At 40.4% G+C, this 23,776-nt stretch overlaps 1 protein-coding gene across 1 annotated transcript in view; it reads right to left on the bottom strand.

The window, feature by feature from the left end:
• Positions 1–23,776, bottom strand: part of ANO3 (anoctamin 3) — a 371,821-nt gene that overhangs the window by 253,439 nt on the left and 94,606 nt on the right. The window contains exons 4-6 of the mRNA XM_077460837.1: positions 20,486–20,644; positions 9,701–9,801; positions 1,540–1,584 (exon numbers count right to left, since the gene is read on the bottom strand). Of these exons, the coding sequence (XP_077316963.1) occupies positions 1,540–1,584; positions 9,701–9,801; positions 20,486–20,644 (305 nt within the window). The remainder of the gene's footprint in view (positions 1–1,539; positions 1,585–9,700; positions 9,802–20,485; positions 20,645–23,776) is intronic.

Raw genomic sequence — 23,776 nt, 5'->3', positions numbered from 1 at the left:
AGTTCCCCTTAAAATCCATACCAGACCTGAAGGGCCTGGTATGGATTCTGGGGGGAACCCCACGTTGTTTTTGTTTTTTTAATTTTGGCGTGGAGTTCCCCTTAATATCCATACTAAACCCAAAGGGTCTGGTGTGGACGTATGCACTGGGTGGGGGGGCATGCAGTTTTTCCCTTGATTTTTATCTATATTGCCAGGACTCGGCAATACATTACAGCCACAAGCAAGTTTAAATGACATTTTTTCCTTTAGAAATGTAATTTTGGTGCGGTACAGTAAAACACATCAGACAATCAGACAGATGTGTTACTTTACAGGCAGACTAGGGCCCCCCCCCCCCAGGCATGATATTTAAAGGAATATTTAAATTTTATTGTTTCACTTTAAGAATTCTTAAAATCACTGCACCTGAAAAAACTGTAGATTTTAAAACTTTTTTTTGCATTGATACATGTCCCCTAGGGTAGGACCCGGGTCCTCATACACTTTTTTGGCAGTAACTTGCATATAAGCCTTTAAAATAAGCACTTTTGATTTTTCATGTTTGTGTCCCATAGACTTTAATGGTGTTCGCATGTTTGTACACATTTTTTTCTGTTTGCATGTTCTGTTGCGAACCGAACCGGGGGCGGGGTGTTCCCTAATTAATTATTAGTTGTTCAATCAACACAGTCACATCCAATATATATAAGATAGGCAACAACTAAAGGGGAGATTAAGAGCCGGTTCACACAGCGGGCGATGCGAGGCAACACGACTCGCCTCGCCTCGCTCTCGCAAGTCGCCCCCGTTCTGTACAATGGAACCGTTCTGAGAGGAGCGACTCGAGTCGTTCCGACTCAGAAAAAGGTTCCTGTACTACTTTTGGGCGACCTCGGGGCGACTTGCATTGACTTCTATACAGAAGTCATCTGCAAGTTGCCGCTGAGGTCGCGGCAGGTCGCGGCGAGGCAAGTCGGTGTCGCCTCGCCTCGCCTGCAGTGTGAACCGGCCCTTATAAAAACTGGAGCACTCAGAATTTGGTCCAGCTGCACATGGTAGTCAATCAGCTTCTAACTTGTTCAGTTAAGCATTGACAATAAAACCTGAAACCTGATTGGTTACTATGCAGAGCTGCACCATATTTTACACTCTTCCGTTTTAATAAATCAACCCCTAAGTGTACAATAGCAAGTACAAGGTCTTGCTACAGGCTTTATTAGGGCAGTGATAAAAGAAAGAAAAAGTTCAGGAGAACTTAAAAACATTGTATTCATATTGGAGCTCCCTTTAAGCAATAAAGAGTTCTCGTCTAAAGTTTGCTAAATGTAAATGTCCACAGTATTTTCCAACACTTGAATGGCAGTTTTCTTGTCTTAATGTCCCAAACCGTCCTTCCCATACGCTCAAACATATGGTCACCATTTAAGTGCAGTATCTGTCTTCCTAAAAGTGAAGCAAAGTTATACACAGCATAAATTCACAACTGCTAATGGGAGGGTTTGATTGATTTTGCAGGATGGGTAATTGGCGAAATAAAAAACATCATCACCCACCAACCTGCCCATGGTTTTGCTCTTCCAGTCAGTGTAATAACATTTTTTCCTGTAAGAACAGCACAAGTCAGCTGAAGCGTCACATGATGGATTCCATTTGGGTTGACAATATAAGTATGTCAAAGACCGTATGGATATTGCAATTTCAACAATTATAGCTGCACAGTTAACTAGAACCCAGCCTTTAACGAATCATTTTTGATTACCATTTGAGCATTCATTGACAACAGTAAAAAAGGTTCAAGGAGTAAGGCTGGAACTGTAAACCTTAGATGCATTGGCTACCAACCCCTGGACTCTTCTAACCATCTAGCTGGCCAAGATTAATGGTGTGGAAAGCAAATGAAAGTAAAATGACTGAATGGCTGTGTGGCCTTGTCTTGAATTCCATCCTTTAGGCCTGGTTCACACCTATGCATTTTTTTGTGCGTTTTTCATTTTGCAGAAATACACTACAGTCCATGTAACATGGTTTCCTAAGGGTCATGTTCACATTCATCTTATGGAAAGGGGCAGGGACTTTTTTCTGTTTTTTGGTTCCATAGACTTCAATAGACCAAAAACATGTATTGAAAAATGCAAAATGCCCCTGGAATATTCAAACTGCAAACTGCATAGGTGTGAACTAGGCCTTAAAAGAAACCTTTTCTAAAGTTGGCCTACATTGATCAGTTTTTTTTTTTTTATTTCTCAGCGAACGGATTTCCCCATCCACACAAGTGAAATGGATCGGAGAATCCTTCTTGCTCTGCTATTGTATCCTGACAGCAGGACTCCTCTGCTGCCAGAATACACTGGTCAGCACTGCAGCTAAATTGTCTGCAAGTGCTGATTGAAGGAAAATATGCCAACAGTGCTGCTGACCTGGCCAAAATTCAATCTGAATACTGATTTCTCATTGTGAAAATGCCAGCTGGCTGGCTGTCATGCCAATCTCTTGCTTTGCTACTCTCGTTAAGCAGGACAAGTCTTCAGAGGCCTTCCCGCGTTACTCTGGCTCCTTGTGCCAGTTCAGTGGTTCAAAACATTGAAGCCAATGGGCCAGCTTAACAGCCAGACAATAGCATTAACAATGGCAGCTGTCAAATATCTCCCAGGAAAGGTTCTCTTTAAATAGACACAAGCAAAGGGATTACATGTTATGTCAAAATCAGGGAGCTCTTTTTAATCTTTCTTTCTGCCATGTCTTCTTCTTAGGCCCCTGATCTGATCAGGTTCTCCTCCTGTAAATTTTTCTGGTGGATATGATCGGAAGGTTCATTTATCCCTATGAATCAGTGGGTGTAAATGGGCTTCCTCCAATTTGATCTAGTCAATAAAAATAAAAAAAAGTAGGGGGATCTGCCTCCCTTTATTTAAGTGGATTGGATTGGAGGGCAGTTGGAGTTCATTTACTCCCAGCTCTCCCATAGAGCAGAGTGGGCTCAGTCCATGTCTTCTCTGCAGAAACTGAGGGGACATGGACCTGTTATCCTCCTACTCTGCTCTGATCTGTGAGCAGATCCCTTGCTGATCCCAATGGAGTCTGCCCCGTGTGAAATGGGCCTTAGGCTACAACAGAATGGAGATCCACCCCTGTGTACTGTTCTGTGCATGCAGTGCACAAAGGGGTTCATTTAATAAAGGCAAAGAGACTGAGGGGAAGCTCCACTTACTTCCATCATCCAATCATGTGCCAGAAAAAATGCTATTTTTTCTTTCTTTTTTTTTTCTCCCATGTGATTGGGTTGGGTATTCTTTGCAAAGTGAAGCTTTGTCTCATTTAGTAAGGTCTGGAGCAAATGTCCTTGCTGAGTGCAACTGCTTTTGCAAAGTCTATTTGACTTTAGTAAATAAACCCTGCTGAAGGCATATATATTTTGGGAGCATCTATATAATTGCTGTTAATGCACTGGGCATTCTGTGCAATTAGAAGAATTAACTTAGGAAACTAAAGAGGCAGAGAGGCCCCCGTAATGGGGTTGCATCACCCACATTTCTAGTTGGGACATCTTCTTTACATTCACATTCATGTAGCAAACATGATATGAACGTACAAAAAGGCAAACCTCTGTAAAGAGACAATGAGAGCTGACACCTATATAAACAATAAATAACTGGTATGGCGGGTGAAAAAAAAATCAAGAGAAGCTCCCTCTATATATTCCAACCAAGCTTGGATAACCTGTGCTTTTCTATACATTTAGCTTCTGTAGAGTGCTGCATACATAATTGTCCAGCAGGTGGCACTTGAACACAATTTTTTCACTCTCTACTGAATATTTTGCACATTTGTATTGTAATTTCAAAATTTGGAGAAGAAAAATGTCAGAGTTGGTCACAGCAACCAGACACATATCTTATTTCACTATCAGTTTATCAAACCATACTGCACAGACTTCTTGCGCGCTCCTTTAGGCCTCATGCATACTGGACCTTTTTTTGATGTTTTTACAGCAGCTGTTTTTGGCTGTAGACATTTTTTTCTACAGTCATTAATCTCTCCATCATGTTATCCTATGTGTCCATGCACACATAGGCTGTTATCAGCAGTTTTGGGCAGTGGTGTTTTTGAGCAGTAAAAAAAAAACAAAAAAAACTAGTGGGTTCTGAGAGACGTTTTTTTAGTCGTAAAAACGCTCTAGCGCTGACAAGCGTCGATAAACGCTCAAAAACTTCTCTCAACAGCGTTTTTTAAAGTTTTTGGTCCATTGAAAAAAAAAATAATAGTTTTTTTCTTTAAAAAAAAACCCGCTAAAATGTTAACGTGAAAAAACGCTAAGAAACGATAAAAAAGCTATTGCAAAAACGTTGCAAAAAGTTGAAAAACTCACTGCAAAGCTACTGACGATTTTATAATGTTATTGTAACGTCCAGTGTGCACGAGGCCTTAAAATGGTGGATCCAGGGCTAAATGGTGTAAAAAAAAAGGGAGGGAAAATCCTGATAAAAAGTTTACTAAAGTCCCAAATCGGAAAAACAAGAATACTGACATTCCAAGGGTGCAGAGGTCCTCTTCATCAAGGGAACATGATAAAGCGGGCTGCGGGAAGAAAAGTAGGTGTTCTTGTTTTTCTGACATTTTGGGACTTTAGTACATTTTTTATCAGGATTTTCAGTTTGGCATGTTGGCTTTTTTGTGATTTTTTTTAAAAAAGAAACTATATTCATTCAACAGAGGTCTTCTAAGGGCTTGCTCACCAGGGCGGCCAGAGGGTGGTAAAATCTGGTGACTTTACCGTCTGCTGACCGCCTACCTAAAGAAAAGGCAGAGCAGATACATCGTGGCTGAAATGCTTTGCTTTATGGCAGTGGCAAATATTAAACAGCAGCTTTGCAGACAATAATTTTTATTTTTATTTCCTCCAGTTCAATGCAAGCACCCTTATTATATTATCTTACTATATGGCAGTCTGTGTTCATTGTAAGAAGTGATATTTATACTTATAGAGTATCTAAAGTTGAGATTTTTTGTGTTTTAATTTTTTAATTAGAATGAAGAATATTTAAAAGCCTTGTCCTTTATTATTATTCTATTATTTTTCTATTATTTATTATTATTATTGCTGTCTGTATCCCACCGGGTAGATTTCCTGTCCTAGAAATACAACACAAATTGAGACTAATGGTGGCAACACAAGCATCAGTTTTATTATCTGATCGATGCATGTTTCAATTAAAATGGCAAAATCTATAACTTCCATTTCAATCGATTGAGGCTGGGTTTACACTGATCCGAAATCACATGACAGGCTACCAATGGGGCAGCATTGCAGAAGAGCCCTGTGCGTCTTCTGGTCCGTTTCAGGTGCGAATTCAGCCACAAATTCGCACCTGATTCGCACCTGAAATGGTGCACAGGAATTACCCCGGACCCCCTACTGTGAGCCGTGGCCGCAGCTAGTGTGAACCCAGCCTTAGCCCTTGTACACACGGTCGGAGATTCCGTCGGAATGTGTCCGATCGGAACGTTTTGTCGGATATTCCGACTGTGTGTGGTCTGCATCAGACTGTTTCCGTTGGAATATCCAACGGACCAACTTTTCCAACTTGCCGGTAAAATTTTCCCACAAAATGCTCCTATCGAACATACTCCGATCATGTGTAGCCTACTCCGACGGACAAAGTGCCACGCATGCTCAGATCAAATTCCTAGGCCAAAGCTATTGGCTACTAGCCTGAAAGTAGTCCTGTCGTAACGAAATAACGTCATCACGTTATGTACAATCGTATTTTCCGACAACTTAGTCCGACCGTGTGTATGCAACATCACTTCCGGACCTCTTCCGGAATTAATCCGTCGAAATTACTCAGACGGATTTGGTTGTCGGAATCTCTGACCGTGTGTACAAGGACTTAGACTCAATAGAAATTGGAGTTGATCAACCAGCGTGAACATTTTCAGTAATTTTGTATTGACTTGCACCACTGAGATACTTTGTTCATGAAAATGAACGTATTTCGATCGATCAGATTATGACAGTGATGGCGCACTTTGGCAGCCCAGATGTTTTGGAACTACATTTCCCATGATGCTCAACTACACTGCAGAGTGCATGACCATCAAAGGAAAATGTATTTCCAAAACATCTGGGGTGCCAAGGTTCGCCATCACTGGATGGTGAGAATACATGGTGAAAACAGAGGTGCGATCTCTAATTTATAATCATAATCATATTTTAACTATTAGTCGAAAAACCACATTTGTGTGTCACATCAATCAAAAAGTTTGTCAACTATAGATTGATTATTCCTGTTGGAAGAAATTGATCAGAAAAGAAATCAACCATTAATTGAAGCACGTATGTCCATCATAAATCTCTCCAAAGTGAAGGACATCCCCTCTTAGACAGCTGTCAGTGGAACAAGAGTCCTCTGGGGAAAATGTCTCTTCTGTTCCTATTCTGGTGACAACTCAACACTTTGGATTTTCCCTCATTTTGATGCCCAGCAACAATGGTCACCAAGACAGCTAGGAAGGAAGGGGAAAGCAGGACCTCAGACAGCAATAAAAACCTGATTAATTAACACTTAATCCTATTCACACCTGAGCATTTCGCCATGCAATTCCCAAAGTGTGACAACACTCAAGATGATGAATCCAACTATTCTCAATGGGCCTATTAACACCTAATTATTGTGTCCCTTGTTTTGTGATGCTCGAAAAATTATGTGACCTTCTTCTGGGGCAGGACTGTGTGGTTTTAATCCCATCGATTTTATTAGGAGCTCCTGAAAAAGACTTGAAAAATGCATAAAATGTATATGTTTTTTAGGTGCACCCATTAAAGTCTATGGGGCTAAAAATATGTAATTCTGCTCCTGTACTACAAGTCACGTGTGTAAAAGAGCAAATGGGCTCACTCTAAGACCTCATTCACATGGCCATGTGATTAAAGTGGAACTTCGCCCAAAAGGGGAAGCTCCACTTTTCCTCCTCCTCCCCCTCTCCTTCTGTAGATTTGGCACAGCATTTTTCTTGGGGGGAATTGGTACCTGTTTTTGACAGGTACCCGCTCTCCCACTTCTGGTCAGATCGCTGCTGGGATCTGAGTGAAAGTTTGCCTCCCCCCACAGCATTCTGGGACATGTCACAGGTACCAAAAAGCTGCAGGACCAATCAAATAGCACACAACCGCTGCACATGCACAGTGTGCAGCCGGCTGGGAAGCCGCCAGCAGTCCCAGCCGGCTGCCCGCAGTTAGTATGCCAGTGCTGAAGCCTAATGAGAAAACCAGCAAGGTGAGGATGGCGCTGGATCCCTGGATAGGTGAATGTCTAATTCTTAAAAGTCAGCAGCTACAGGATTTGTAAACAATAAAGGAGGGCGCCAGATCAGTATATATCAAACATAAACCCCAATTTATTCTGAAAACACTTACATCTAAAAATGCTACATACTGCACACAGGGCTGGTAGAATGGAGCAGCGATCTCGATGGGCTGGAGAGTAGCCGCAATAGCACACGCCAGGAGCATCCGGAGCTCTAACACAGGCCACGATCATTGTGTCCACAGGCTGGTAGAACAGATGGGGGGGGGGGGGGGCTGCAACATGTTTCTGAGGCATCGCCTCCTTCATCAGGAGCCTGTTGCAAGATCATTTCTCCAACCTACCAACCCTGTGTGCAGTATACAGCATTTTTAGATGTTAAGCCTCATACACAAGATGGGATTGTTGGCCAACAAAACCGTGAAATTGTGTCCGAAGGGCATTGGCCCAAACTTGTCTTGCATACACATGGCCACACAATTATTGGCCAACAATTACCCTTTGGGCTACTTCTGCTAATTTCATGTTAGTGGAAGTTTGGTGGGTTAATTTGGTATAGTTTCTATATTTTTGGATGCATATAATGCACATTTTCTGGTTAAGTTCTATTGGCAGATAGCATGTCTAATTGTATTTGTTTTCTTTTTTTAATGCACAATAAAAAAAATTGTGGAGAATAATACTTGGCTTGGGAGTAGGCAGTTACAATATATATAAAAAAATACAATGTAAAATTGACAAGGGACACCAACATAGTTGTATCTTTGATCTTAAAAACTACAGGATAATGGTATTGTAGTAAATTGCCCCCCCCCAAAAAAAAAAAAAAGCATAATAATATTATTCTTGATATCACTGGAAAAAAAAAGCCTTTAAAAATTTGTTTGCCATAACTCCATCACTATCATCAGCAAAGCAGTTTCATTATTATCCCATTAAAGAAGAAGAGAATGTGCACTGCATTTCAAGATTCATAATTTGCCACATCATGAATGTTAATTCTCCATTCCGATCGTGAGTTTACAGGACCGACTGCTTCTGGCCTGTCCTTACTTCGGAGCATGCGTGTTTGTACTTTGGACTTTTGTCAGACGGACTTGTGTACACATGCTCAGAAAATCCGAAAACAGACATTTGTTCGTGTAAATTTTTAAAACATGCTATCATTTGTCCACAGAAAGTTGGCCAATGGCTGTCCGATGGAGCATACACATGGTCTGATTTTCCGCCTATTCCACCTATCATCACATATTTCCCCTCGGAAAATCCGATCGTGTGTATGAGGCTTAAGTGTTTTCAGAATAAATTGCAGTTTGTGTTTGACATATATTGATCTGGTGCCCTCCTTTATTGTTTACATGTCTTGAAGGAACCCCCATACCCATCCAGGAGCTGCCAGTAACTGCACATGTCTTTTATCCTATCAACCTTACCCACCCTCTTGCATATGTCCTCTATGGATTTTGAATGACTATTTGCCAGTGGAGCGCTGACTCACCTGCTAATTTAGTGAGTGATTTGTGTTGCTGTAGCTACAGGATTTGTTGCTGCTGACTTTTAATTTTTTTAATAGTCAACTGAAGAAGCCCGTTAATTTGCATTTATAGGACATTTCTAAATGCATATAAATAATTGGAATAATTTTACATAATTTACTTAAACATACAGTAGGTGTATTCGGTTCAGATGCATTTAGAAATAAATAGAATGCTGTGTGTACAAGAGAACGTTAGATACTCTGAATGCTTTTAAATCCATCTAAATGCACTTAAACCCAAGTAGGTTTGAACACAGAAGGCCCTAGTGAATGAAGGCGCCCTTCATTTCTATGCAGGAGCAATTGTATGAATGTTACTCATTCATTCCAATGGACTGCCCAATGCATGAAAATTGCAAAACAGAAATGAAAGCACACATTAAAATACATGGCACTGTGTTGCCATGCCTTTTGGAACATGAGTTCCCATGCACGTTAGCAAGGTGTGTTGGGGTGCTATTAAGAATTAATGGCACCACAAAGCGCCTGCAAAAGCACGCAATTTTCCTGCATCACACAAATGGGAACCTAGACTAAAACTTGGCCATACAGCCAAGAAAGCATCTCTTATTTTACCCTATATAAGGAAGTACATAGCAAAACTGTAAGATAAAAATAGCTGCCCCTAAGGGCTGCTATAATCCTTGTAAGCGATGTGCTAGATTTGAAAATGGTGTATGAAATTCAGGCCACGTAGGATTCCGCAGGGGATGATAATGAGCGCTACTGACCATCAGAGGAGCTTGTTATCCCATCAAGAGATTTTCCAGCTTGATGTAATTCCCATGATTCTATACAGAGTTATGAGCCCATTACAATTCAGACAAAAACCACAGGTGTTGAAAATTGGATCAAAAAGGAACTCAAAGACATATACCTAAAAGGCATTCTGATGTTCATCCTCTCAGCGTATTTGCACAGCGTATCCCATGGACAGTGGATTTTGACAAACATGATGTCATTGTTGGTAAACGCACTCTAAAACAGGCAAAAATAAAATCATTTGAATAAAATATTCACACAGGACATGAGCCAAAAATAATATCAAAAAGAACAATATGTTAAAAGATAAAATAACAAGAAACCAGCTTTTACTGCAATATTCACCTTCAATCTTTCAATGCAGTACTTTTTTCTGCCACAAGATGTCCTCAGTCTTATGGCCAGCATCATTCAACTTACTGCCTCTGAGCATAGGTTGTCCTGGACCCAGCCTGTGACCGGACATTGAAAAGAGATGCAGTACAGTGACAAGTTCATCTCTCTGTCATTCTGTTTTCTCCTCCTATCAGCATGCTTCTTGTAGGCCCATGAACTGATTGTTTTTGAAGAATACCAGGCCATCCTTTAAGAATGCTGGATGCATTGATTCCTATGGTGGGGGTGGGAGGGGGTGTTTTTTTAAGCACCTGATTAGAGCCAGAGGCTCTAATAGGCTTTAAAAAAGGGTGGGCTCGGGGCACAGAGAGTGCGCCATGATTCCACCCAATTGTGTGACCATAGCGGATTAATTTTTGCTATTTTCACATCATAGTGCCTCCCTGACAATCAAGAGGCAGGTCAGTGAGACCTGTTTCCCGAGTGGTCAAATCGCCAGGCGATCCTATTAGATAACCAGCACTTTGGTGGAAGAAGAGACAGAGCAGAGGAAGCTGAAGGAGCGGACTCCTCCTCCGTCGCTGCCTTGAGGAGACACAGAAGCAGAGGACACCACAGCCCGGTAATTGCCGAACCTCCTGTGCCCAGGGGGGAGATTATTTGCTATAAATGTGCAGCAAGACCTGCGAGCGGGGGGACATGTGGACGGGTGGGGTGGGGCCGTGCTGTCATGCTGTATGTCATGAGTTACATGAGCTGGAGGGGGGCGGGTTGGGGGGGCTTTTATTCTGTGTGTTGCGGAGTCCCGCGAGTAGGGGGGGTGCTGTCATGCTACATGATCTGTGATGCTGATCTATATACTCTATTTGTGATGCACATCTATATACACTATCTGTGATGCTGATCTATATACTCTATCTGTGATGCTGACCTGTATACCCTATCTGTGATGCTGATCTATATACCATACCTGTGACGCTGAACTATAGACCCTATCTGTGATGCTGATCTATATACTGTATCTGTAATTCTGATCTATATACCCTATCTGTGATGCTGATCTGTATAGCATATCTGTAATGCTAATCTATATACCATATTTGTAATGCTGAGCTGTATACTCTGTCCTGTGATTCTGGGGCTGTATACTCTGGCCTGTGATGCTGAGCTGTATACTCTGTCCTGTGATGCTGAGCTGTATACTCCTGACACTATGGGTGGAAGCAAGGGGAATACAGGGGATTGGGTGGAGTGGGTGGATTCTATAAGGGGTGGGGCTTATGTGAAGTGGGGGGGTTTCAAAAAGGAAGGGTGGGGTCTGGTGCCCCCCTTCCTAAAACTTCATCAGCCGCCACTGTATGTGAGTTAGTTGACTTTCGTTCATTAAGATCCTTGAGGGCAGGGACTAACGCGAATGTACAGTATGTAAAGTGCTGTGTAAATTGACAGTGTTATACAAATACCTGTAATAAATTCATAATAATAAAATTGGTGTCATCTAAGTAAACAGATGCTATTCATCTAGTTCATTGGCCAGAGCAATAAAAAATTGGGGCAAGTCTCTGTCACTCATAGGCCCCTTTCACACTGACGTCCCGTTCAGGCCCGCCTGTCAGTTTTTCAGGCGGAGCTGAACGGGTGCTCCATAGAGCTCTATGGAGCGTCGGATGTCAGCGGTGACATGTCCGCTGACATCCGACCCGCTCCGATCCGAAAAAGTGTAACGGAGGTAAAAGCTATTTTTCCATCCGTCTGCGGATCGGATCGGGTGACGACGGGCACTGCGGTCCGTCGTCATCCGATCTCCCATAGGGGAGAGCGCCGCTGTGACAGGTCTGTCCCTGCGCAGTGTGCAGAGACGGACCTGTCATCTCCCTGCTCAGCGGGGATCGACGGAATGATCCCCACTGAGCAAACGGATATCCACGGGGCGGATCAGAACTGATCCGCCCCGTGTGAAAGGACCCTTAGAAGACAGGAAGTTCCTTATTACCATATTTTTTTCTGACGCACCAGAATAACAGATACTATTTTTGGACTGTATCAGAAATGATCATGCAAATCGGTCTGTTGCATCTCAGCAAAGGATTATGTTATAGAATAATTGTTTGTGGTTGTCATTCTGCTTGATAGAATAATTAGAAGCCCTCTTGCGTGTTTTACCTTTTATACATGCAGGCCAGAAAAAGGGGTGCTGGTGGGCATTACCAGAGCCCCCCAATTGGATACAATGGTGTATTGAGCTGAATGACTTTGTAAACATATTGATAACATAGGTGTGCATAGCCTGTTGCATTAGGGTGTGTGCCTTAAAGCTCAAACATGCATGAACAGTGTCAGTAGGGCAAAGACTGGTGTCAGTTAGGTAGGGCAAAGACTGGTGGCAGTAAGGCAGTAGGGCAGTGGACGGTATTGCTAGTTTTTTTTAAAAAAATTTTACACATTTGATTTTATAATTTTTTTTACAATTTTGTTTTATTATTTAGTACAATTTTTTTTCTTAGTATTTTTTTTTTTATACAATTTTCTTAGGAAGCCCTGTTGGAGGGCTTTGATGAAATATTGGACATTGGAGTCTGGTAAGTGTATGGTAAGTGCTCTGTGCTGAGCGGCTTCCTGTTCATTCACAAACATAAGCATAGTAAACACGATTGACTATGCTTCAATTATGAATGAACACAGTGAGAAATCAGTACCGATCACTCACTGTGTTCATTTATAAAATGAAGAGGCTGGTAAATGACATCCTGAAACATCTCCCTGTGTGCATGCAGTAGCAGCTGGTGGGAGAAAAGAGAAGGGAAACTGGCAGTGCTGTTGAGCTGGGGGGGGGGGGGGGCAGCAGGTGGAATCTGCGCCACACGAGGGGTGATTAGGGTGTGCCTAAGCACACCCAGCACACACCTATGCATACTGTATAAAGGCAGAGGTAGACATTGGCTGTAGCTTCTGACAGATACAGAAACTGTCACTCCTTCCAAAGGCTTCACTAAGAAGACCACAGCTTGGTAGACAATGGGATCCAAGCTGGAAATTTAAAAAGAAGAATTTCAGATACTTTGTGCATACCGCACTTGTGTATTCAAGCCTTTAATATGCCACAGGGTGATGCCCTTAAACGAGGAATATCCTACGGAGATATTTAACTTCCTTAATAAAATTTTAAGCATACATAAGTCATCTAATGTTCCACTTAAGTTCATCAACTGTCTTGTTGTGGCTTTCTGTAAAGTGCTTTTGAGGGATGCTGATCCCTGTCACAGATATCCATTATCTGCTATGAGAACACCTATTACTAAATAACTACTCAAACTAATGGAGCCATCATCTAATCAGGTGACAAGGGGACTGTGACAGCAGAAAATCTTGTCATAGCTTTAACCACCCTAATGGAGCATTTGTGTGCAGAACATTGATTATACAAGATTAAACTTCTGCAGTCGAAATCTGAACATGGTACAACATCGTGCTACCTTGTACTTGAATGCTAAGAACAGAATAGATAAGTTGGAGACAAGCTCAGTGATGGCAGCCATTGATGGGTGGCAATCTGAAGAATAATAAAGGCTGCTTCTCTTAGTCTATGAGTAAAAATTATATAGATAGCTTAAGGTGGCCATATGTGATTGTTTAGATACAAACGATCGTAAACAAGTGATCTATCATTGGTTAAGATACCAACCGATGCAACACATGCAGTATTGTTCCATATTTTGTAATCAAATGACAGATCAAAATATTGTTTGAAAAATAGGATTATTGGATTTTTATGTAAACAATCTATTCGAAATTAGGGATGAGCTGAAAACCCCCCGGTTTGGTTCTCACCTGAACATCTCAAACAAGGAGAAAGTTCTTGCGAACAAGCAAACTCTATTGAAGTCTATGGGACACGAATATGAAAAATCAAAAGTAATTTTAAAGGCTTAAATGCAAGTTATTGTCATAAAAAGTGTATGGGGACACATATCAATGCAATTCTTTTTTTTTTTTTTAAATGATCGTTTTTAAAGGAATAGTAATTTTAATGATGCTTAAAGTGAAACAATAAAAATGAAAAATTGCTTTAAGTATCGTGCCTGGGGGGTCCGCTTAGTCTGCCTGTAAAGTGGCGCATCTGTGCGATTTATAGAACATGCTGCAGCAATAATGACATTTCTAAAGGAAAAAACTGTAATTTAAACTTGCTCGCAGCTGTAATGTATTGCAGGCTCCCTCCAAAAGACATTAAAAACAATGAAAAAAAAAAGCGGCGTAGGGTCTCCCCCCAGTCCATACCAGGCCCTTCGGGTCTGGTATGGATTTTAATGGGAACCCCACACCAAAATGTAAAAAAATAAATAAAAATGGTGTAGGGTCCTCCCCAAAATCCATACCAGACCCTTATCTGAGCATGCAGCCTGGCAGGTCAGGAAAAAGTGGGGGGATGAGTGAGCGCTGCCCTCCTGAACCATACCAGGCCACATGCCCTCAACATGGGGGGTGGGTGCTTTGGGGCAGGGGACGGATCTGTACCCCCCAGCCCAAAAGGATCTTGTCTCCATGTTGATGTGGACAAGGACCACTTCTGATAAGTTCCCCACTTGCAGAACCCGACAACCCTGGGCTGTGGTCAGAATCTGGAAGCCTCCTTTAACAAGGGTGCCCCCTATTCCCGAAACCCCCCCTATGTGAATGGGTAGGTGTATATCGTACCCCTAACCATTCACCAAAAAAGTGTCAAAACGTAAGAAATCCTTTATTAAAAAAAAAAAAAAATAGTGTCCCTCGATTTAATCCAGCGTCAATCACGTCGCCCACCGGACCCGAAAAAACCCCAAAAAAACGCTCCGCTTCCTGGGATTATACCACCCGTCTGCCTCCTCTTTGCTTTGAAAGTTCTTATATGGACAAGGGGCATGGCCCCCGGTTACGTTACCTGATGGTGCTGCACCCTTATGATGTCACATGACATCACATGACATCAGAAGGGAGTGGTTCCACCAGGTGATGTAGTCAGGTAGCCCCATCCCTTGCCTATATAAGAGCTGCCAAAGCAGAAGGCCAGAGGCCTCCCATGAGGTGACAGGGTTTTTTTTTCTTCTATTTTTACGGGCGACGTGATTGATGATGGATTACATCGAGGGACACTTTTTTTTACTTTTTTAGCAAAGGACTCGTCAAAAACTGTTTCCTGCGGTTATTATTTTTAAATTTTTTGGGTAGAGGTACGATGTGCGCAATACCCATTCATATGGGGGGGGGGGGTGGGGGGGGGGCTGGGATCTAGGAAGGAAGGGGGCTTAAGTGCCCAGTGGTCAAGTGGTTAAAGGATAAGTTTTTTTGCAAAAATATCAAAGGTTTCCATAAAGTTTACAGACACGTACCTTACTGTCCTCCATCCATGTTTCCAAACGTATCTATTACTTCTGTAGGTGGGTGGATGATGCAAATTGTATGCTAATGAGGTCATCTGGTCAACTCCTTCCTGTGTCATAGCCTCTAGTCTGATCAGGAAGTAAGACAGAAGCAATAGATATGTTTGAAAACATGGGTGGAGGACAGTAAGGTAAGTGTCTGTAGATTTTGTAGATTTTATGGAAAGCTTTGATATTTTTGCAAAAAAAAGTACATGAATGCTATATTGGTACATAAAGGAGCTGGAATATAGGAAAAAAAAAAAAAGTGAACATAGGTGAACTTAGCCTTTAAGAAGAAATCCGCAAAAAATGTTCACCCTTTGTTGGGTATCCTCACTGTTGATCTCCTATCTACATGCACTTTAGAAATTGCTACGTCATTCTTTAGGGTGGGTTTCCAGAGGGAGACAGCATGCCTGTGTGATATACATTGGTAAGGCTGCTTGCGGTCTCCATTAGGAGAACATGTGATAGAGTGATAACAACTGGGAGCCAAAGATAGAAAGTGCCTTCAAAAGGATCTTGCATGGCAAGAGCAGACTGATGACCACTGCTCCTTCACTGTCAAATCAGCAGGTTGGGGTTTGAACTTGTGTTGCTATGGCTATTTTAGTAATTTATATAGCATAGATATAGGAATGATGCATTTTTGGTTTCATGTGTTGTTATAGGAGGCTGGGTTTCCCCTATACATATGCTTATGAATTCATTGGACTGGTTCATGAGCTCAGGACAGGAAGTGATGCTACAGGAAGTAGGGGATGGCAACAGAGGAGTTGAACAAGCCATGTGCTGAGGACACAAAGTAACTGGTAGAAGTTTTGCAGGACTCTGAGAAGCAAGAGGAAGTCTGGAGGATACCGGAAGAAGACTCCATCACTAGGAAGAACCAAGGTTATCTCCAATTTGATCCATAAGAAGACCAGAAAAAATGCTTTCATGATAGACAGAATGATGGGAGACTGCGAGACCTGTGGAGAGCAAGGCCTTTGACGTGTTACAAGTGCACTTGTTTCTAATTAACTTTTACTAAAGACCCAAACACTTTCTCAGTGGCAGAAACATGAAAGAGGTTTGCATTTATGTCAAATGAAGGTTTAGAATGAGCGTTAAAATTTAAGCAATTTTCTATGAGGTGTCTGAAAGTCAAGGGCAGAATGTGTGGCTACAGTGCTGATCTCTGTATTCTCCCTGCTGTCAGAATACAATAGCACAGAGGGGAAGACTCCCCTATCCACCTTGAATGTGTGGACGGGGGTATTGGACCAGTTTTCTCTGTTCAGCCTGTGGGACAAGTCTAAAATTTTGGACCTCCCCTCACTTTCTGTTTTGGTGACAATGGTCATTCCAAACAACATCAGGACAAACAGAGGGATGAATTTCCCCAATGGGGACACAGGCGACAATAAAAACTAGACAGAGGGTGCAAACCTTTACCTGCAGCATCCAAGACAAAAAACATGTTTTGCCTAGAGATTAGACATGTCCATTGCCAAAAAAGTGTTAGTTTTCTTTTCATTTTTTTTTTTTCATTTTTAGGGCATTCGTTATGATCAAAATTCGAAAATTCGAAAATTAGTAAATTTATAAATTCGTAAATCCAGAAATTCGTAAATTCAGAAATGTAGAAATTCAAAAATCTCAAAATAAGAAAGAAAATCCGAAAATTTGAAAGAACGAAAATCCGAAAATTTGAAATAATAACTAACAAATATTAACTATTAAATTATAGATATTGGAATTTCCTTTCCAATTTGGCTGTTAGTCAACATAACAAATACAAATTTATCCGAAGTTACGAATTACGAATGCTGCATCTAAACAAATGAAATGGAATGTATTATTAGTAATAATAATAATAATAATAAATTGTTATCATTACTGTTATTTATTATTATTAATTTGTTACCTTCCAATTCGTTTGGATACGGCATTCGTCATTTCGGATAATTTGTAACTTTGGATAAATTCAACAACTGAAACAAGTACAAATGAAATCAACTACAACTGAAAACTACAACAACTGAAAACTACTAAACAAAAACGGCCGAAACAGCAACAACAACAGAAACAGAAACAACTGAAACAACAACTGAAAACAACAACTACAACTGAAACAACAACTACTGAAAAAACGACTGAAACAGCAACAACAACTACTGAAACAACTACTGAAACAATAACTACTGAAACAACGACAGAAACAACAACAAATTAAACAACATCAACTGAAACAACAACAACAACAACTGAAAATAACAAATGAATACAACAACTGAAACAACACAAACTGAATACAACAACTGAAAACAACAACTACAACTGAAACAACAACTGAAAACTACAATAACTGAAAACAACAACTAAAACAACAACTACTGAAACAACAACAACTGAAAGTAACAACGGAAAACCACAAAAACAACTGAATACAACAAGTACTGAATTTTCAAATTTTCAGAATTTTCGAATATTCAAATTTACGAACTTTCGAACATCTGAATATCCAAATTTTCAAATTTACAAATTTTTGAATATGTCTACTAGAGATATGCTTTAACTGCTTCCCGAACAGCCGCCGCAGTCGTACTGTGGCAGGTTGGCTCCCCTGCGTGACCTATTGTAGCTGTATGTCAGCTTTTAAAGACGCTGTAGCAGGCGCGTGTACTGTCGGAGGTGCCCGCATTCTGTCAGGGGAAGGAGACAGATCGCGTATTCCTACTAAGTAGGAACAATGATCTCTCTCCTCCTCTAGTCAGCCACATTCCCCCCACAGTTAGAACACACATAGGGAACACAGTTAACCCCTTAATCACCCCCTAGTGTTAACCCCTTCCTTTCCAGTGACATTTGTACAGTAATCAGTGGCTATTTATAGCACTGTAAATAAATAGAGTGGAGTTGCGCTTTTCTATCACCTAATCAGACAATCCTCAATATGGGCAGTATATTACTGTGCTTCTCCTCTGGTGACTTGATCCCCTGATGAAGTCACGTGGGCATGACGTCACGCGTAGGGATGGGAAAGGCGCTCGATTTTGATATACACAGCACAAGCTCGCTGCTCGTTGGCGATAAGCAATTTTGTTTGAGTTTTATATGTGAGTACCCTGTGAGAGATTTTTATAAACACATTGATTGGTTTTAAAAAACTACTACACTATGGTACTCCTCTGTTGATTTATCCTTGCTCCCAACGAGAGACTGAGACGAAAAAAGAGGAGTAAAGATCTATTATCACCAGTATCTATGGACATAAGGAGAAGAGTTTGAAAACATCCAGTGTGTTTATATATATATATATATATATATATATATATATATATATATGCGGTTATCTCCTTGCCACAAGGTAAGGGGCCACTACCTACCAGTGTGTGTTGACATGGAGTGGAGAAACACCTGGATGCTATCACTTTTCTTTGGAGAGATTGCACAAATTGCACAGTAAAGCACTTGCACTTAAGAAGTCTTTTGCACCTTATATATGAACTGAACACTTATATTTACTTATACTGATCTATATATAGAAAAATACCTTGATTTTTATACAAATTTATTTAGGCATCTGGATTGATTTATTTTGTACGGTATTCATTTCTATGCATTTGGATTGATTTACTTTGTAAAATATTTATTTATATATTGGCTGCTATTGCGGTATGTTTGCTTATTTGCACAGGCCGAGTGGACAGTACGCTGCTATATGCACTTTTCACATTATTAATTTATACACCTTTTGAATATATTATATATATTTATCTATCACTGGTTCACTCTGCACTTTATATGGATGTTTACACAAGCTTTATTGTTTACATTAGCAATTTTGGTATCTCTGACATTTTTTTGCACTGGTTGTACAATATTGCTGTCACGGAGCACTTTTATGAGCATTATTGAGATTGACATTTTAAGATTATTATAGATCTGTATTTTTCATTTTTTTCCTTTCTTTGTGTCTTTCTATATCTATTACTACTGGTGCCAGAGGAGAAGCACAGTAATATACTGCCCATATTGAGGATTGTCTGATTAGGTGATAGAACAGTGCAACACCACTCTTTCTATTTATTTACATTTATAGTGGATATGGTCTTATCCACTTCGGTGTATGCAGCAGTTCTCATATTATTATTTATATTTTCTTACATGGTAGCGCAGGAATATCCCTTTATTATTCATAGCACTGATCGCTGTATAATTGTCAGTGGTCCCAAAAAAGTGTCAAAAGTGTCCGATTTGTCCAGAGCAATGTCCTGATAAAAATCACAGATCGCCGCCATTACTAATAAAATAATAATAATAATAATAAAAATGCCGTAAATCTATCCCCTATTTTGTAGAAGCTATAACTTTTGCACAAACCAATTAATATACACTTATTGTCATTTTTTTACAAAAAATATGTGGAAGAATATATATCGACCTAAACTAATAAAGACATTTTTTCTTATTACTAGTATATTTTTTGGGGGATATTTATTATAGCAAAAAGTACAAAATATTGTATTTTTTTTCAAAATTGATGCTCATTTTTTTGTTTATAGCGCACAAAAAAAAACGGCAGAGGTGATCAAATACCACCAAAAGAAAGCTCTATTTGAGTGAAAAAAAAAGGAAATACAATTTGTTTGGGTACAACGTCGCACAACGGCGCAATTGTCAGTTAAAGCGATGCAGTGCCGTATCGCAAAAAATGGCCTGGTCATTAAGGGGGAAAATCTTCCGGGGCTGAAGTGGTTAACAGACCAAAATAGGACAGATAAGTAGATCGTTAGGCTTCACATACACTTTAACACTTTATGACCTTTTAGCGAATAAGTCATTTAGTCATTTGAATAAAGTAGATGAGATTGTCTTGTATGTGTTGGGAGATAAAGTGCTTCTTGTTGCTAAACTCCAGGCACTCTCTGGTGATTCTTAAACATCCGCCATAGCAACTGGGAGAATCGCAGTCATCTGAAATTGATTTAATGTTAAGGACTAAAAGCAGGCACACAGCTTCCCATTAATATTTTAATTTAGGTCATGTAGAGGAAAACAAGCAGCGATATAAAAAATAATGGTGACGAGGGGAAAGCGGGAGAGAAGATGCAGAAATTCATTACCAGTGTTTCCAGTTCAGTATATCAGGCTGGAGACGTTTTATGACATAGACTTACTTCCCGCTCCAACATTAACCCCTCGGCTCTCAGGTTCTTCTCGAAGGTGCTTCGCTTTTCAATCTGCAGATTTGATTTCTTGTAAACCAGGATGTAATCAATGCGTTTGATGCCGTCTTTAAAAAACTGTCCTTGGGAGGTCCCTGAATTCATTTCATTCTAAAGGATAAAAGAAACAAAAATTTGTTATAATTCATTCTATAATAATACAGTAATTGAATTATTCATTTTATAATATATATAAGGTTGTGCTGTATATTCAGGAAACATGGCTCTCCCTATTATTTTTGGTTTTCCCGACGGAATTCTGATGGGATTTCGCTCAAACTGTCTTCCGTACACATGGTCACACCAAATTCCAACCATCAAGAACGTGGTGACTTACAACACGTACAACGGGATTAAAAAAAGGAAGTTCAAAAGCTAGTAGCCAATAGCTTCCGTCTCGTAGTTGAATCTGAGCATGCGTGAGTTTATGTATGTCGGTATTGTATACACACGAACGGATTTGCGGATAGGACCGAAAAATTAATAACCTGCTCTCAATGTTTTGCTGGCCAAATTTCCGATCATGTAACTAATCTGCAAAGCTAAATCATTTTCAAATTGCGGAATTTCCGATCGTGTGTACGGGGCATTAGAGAACATTTGAGGCTGTTAATGCTGTCTTCTTAAACCTTGTACACACATGTTTGTTGTGCGTTGACAAACTGTGCTGAAAATCCGACTGTCAGTACGCTCCATCAGAAAACTGTTGTCCAATTTTCCACCAACAAATGTTGGATGGCAGGCTGGTAAATTTTCAGCGGACAACGGTCTGTTCTCAGATTTTCCTATTGTCTGTACACAAGTCCGCCACACAAAAGTCCAAAATACAAACACGCATGCTCGGAATCAATGCTCACCAAACACGACATTGGCAGAAGGAGCCCAAAAGGTAGTGCTCAAGAGCTGAAATTCCATGTAGTTTGTCACTACATTCGTGTTTGCTGGCCGACAATTGTGTATCGTTTGTATGCAAGACAAGTTCCTGGCATGCGCCCTTCGGACAAAATTATGGCGTTTTGTTGGTCAACAGTCCAATCGTGTAGACGAGGCTTTAGGCTACAGCCAGAATGTTGAATACCAGTGGATAATTTGCTGGATGCACACTGTCTGCATCCAGGGTCGATCAGAGGCTCTATTTGCATGTAACTACTCTGATGGGCGGGTGAATGCAAACACCGGCCATATAATAGTACATAATACAGTTTTGAAATCTGCAGCCATTCGCACACAGTGTATGCAGGCAGCGTTTCAACCGCCTACAAGAACCTACTTATCCTAACGACCTTCTAAATGCAGCCATAGTCTGTAAATGCTAGTTGCCCGGCTGTCATGCTAACCCTCTAATTTAACACTTTAAGGGCTCTTTCACCTAGGCATTGAATATTGGTGGTTGGGTCACATTTTTACCCCTTCCTGACCGCCTATCAACACCACTCAAAAATGTTAAAATATTTAGCGGATGGAGGTGTTCACACTGCAGCCTTAGCATTGCCTCGCATCACGTTGAGGCAAAATTAACACTGCCTGCAGAGTTCGGCAGGTGTTGATGCTTAGCAAACACCTCCATTCACTTATATTGAAACGCACCACAATCGCACCATAAATGCGCTGTAAATGCACCTATGGCATTTACAGTACGTTTAGAGCATGGTTGAAAAGGTGATCATTTTCCATTTTAGCCTTGTACAAATAAAAAAATAAAAAAAAAACATTTCACAGGGCGTTTGAGGTTTGTTGCCTTAAGCCTCGTACACACGATTGGATTTTCCGCAGACAAAACCTATTGTCCGAAGGGCGTTAGCCAGGAACTTGTCTTACATACAAATGGCAAGAAATTGTTGGCCAACAAACAGGAACGTAGTGACGTACTACATGGTTTTTCAGCTCTTTAGTGCCACCCTTTAGGGCTCCATCTGCTAATTTTGTGTTAGAAGTTTGGTGAATGTTAATTCGGGCTTTTCATTTCACGTTTTCGGTTCACGCTTTTCGGTTCATTTCTGAACGGGTGTTTGTCAACCAGCCAAGTTGCGGAATCGGAGGAGATAACTTGTTATTTATTATTGGTCTTGGAGTTATTGCTTTGACCCAAGTTCAGTTCAGGAACAGGAGGAGAAGGATTTCTTGGACCAAAAATTGGTTGCTTTATTAATCGTGACCAATTATGTGATATGCCTTTGCTGCGGGAGCTTCAGGAGAATTATCCGGATGATTTTCATAATTATCTCCGGATGACGGACCCCTGCTTTCACCAGCTCTTGGCATTGTTGATCCCCTATATTAAGAACCAGGACACATGCATGAGGCTTTTATTTTATTTTTTGGTTGAATAATTAGATTTGGTATATTTCGATATTTTTGGATGCATAGAATGCGCTTTTTGCTTAAGTTCTATTGGCAGATATCATGTCTAATTGTATGTTTTCTTTTTTTAATGCACAATAAAAAAAATTGTGTAGAATAATACTTGGCTATGTGTTTTACTTTAAATGACAGTTTGGGAGTAGCAGTTACATTTTAAAAAATACAATGTAAAATTGACAAGGGACACCAACAAAGTTTTATCTTTGATCTTAAAAACTACGGGATAATGGGGTTGTGATAACTTGCACCAAAAAAATTAAAAATAAAATAACAAGTATAATATTATTATTCTTGATATCACTAGAAAAAAAAGCCTTTTAAAATTTGTTTGCAATAACTCAATCAGTATCACTAGCAAAGCAGCTTCATTATTATCCCATTATAGAAGAAGAGAATTGTGCTCTGCATTCGTACATTTCATAATTTGCCACGTAACGAATGTTGATTCTCCATTACGAACGCTAGTTTACAAGACCGACCGCTTCTGGCTCGTCCTTGCTTCCGAGCATGCGTGTTTGTACTTTGGACTTTTATCTGATGGACTTGTGTACACACGCTCGGAAAATTGACATTTAACCATGGAAAATGATAAAACCTGCCATCCAACATTTCTTCACGGAAAATCCGACAACAATTGTCCGATGGAGCATACACACGGTCGGATTTTCCACCAACAGCCTGTCATCACATAATTCCTGTCGGAAAATCTGATTGTGTGTACGAGGCTTAACACAACATGAATGTCTGTGCAATGCAATCAAAAAGCTCATTAACACTATAGTTGCATTAATGCACATTAAGGCCCTTAGTTACATAGAACGTGTGTGCAGATAAGAGTCTTTGACTTTTCTCTGGTTCCCTTGATGTGCAAATTTGTTCCAT

The sequence above is a fragment of the Lithobates pipiens genome, unplaced genomic scaffold, assembly GCF_037356315.1.
Source record: "Lithobates pipiens isolate NorthernLeopardFrog02 unplaced genomic scaffold, aLitPip1_a1.2 Scaffold_10, whole genome shotgun sequence".
Classification (NCBI taxonomy): domain Eukaryota; kingdom Metazoa; phylum Chordata; class Amphibia; order Anura; family Ranidae; genus Lithobates; species Lithobates pipiens.
Note: the sequence above shows the minus strand (reverse complement) of the source record. Positions and strands in the feature narration are given on the sequence as shown.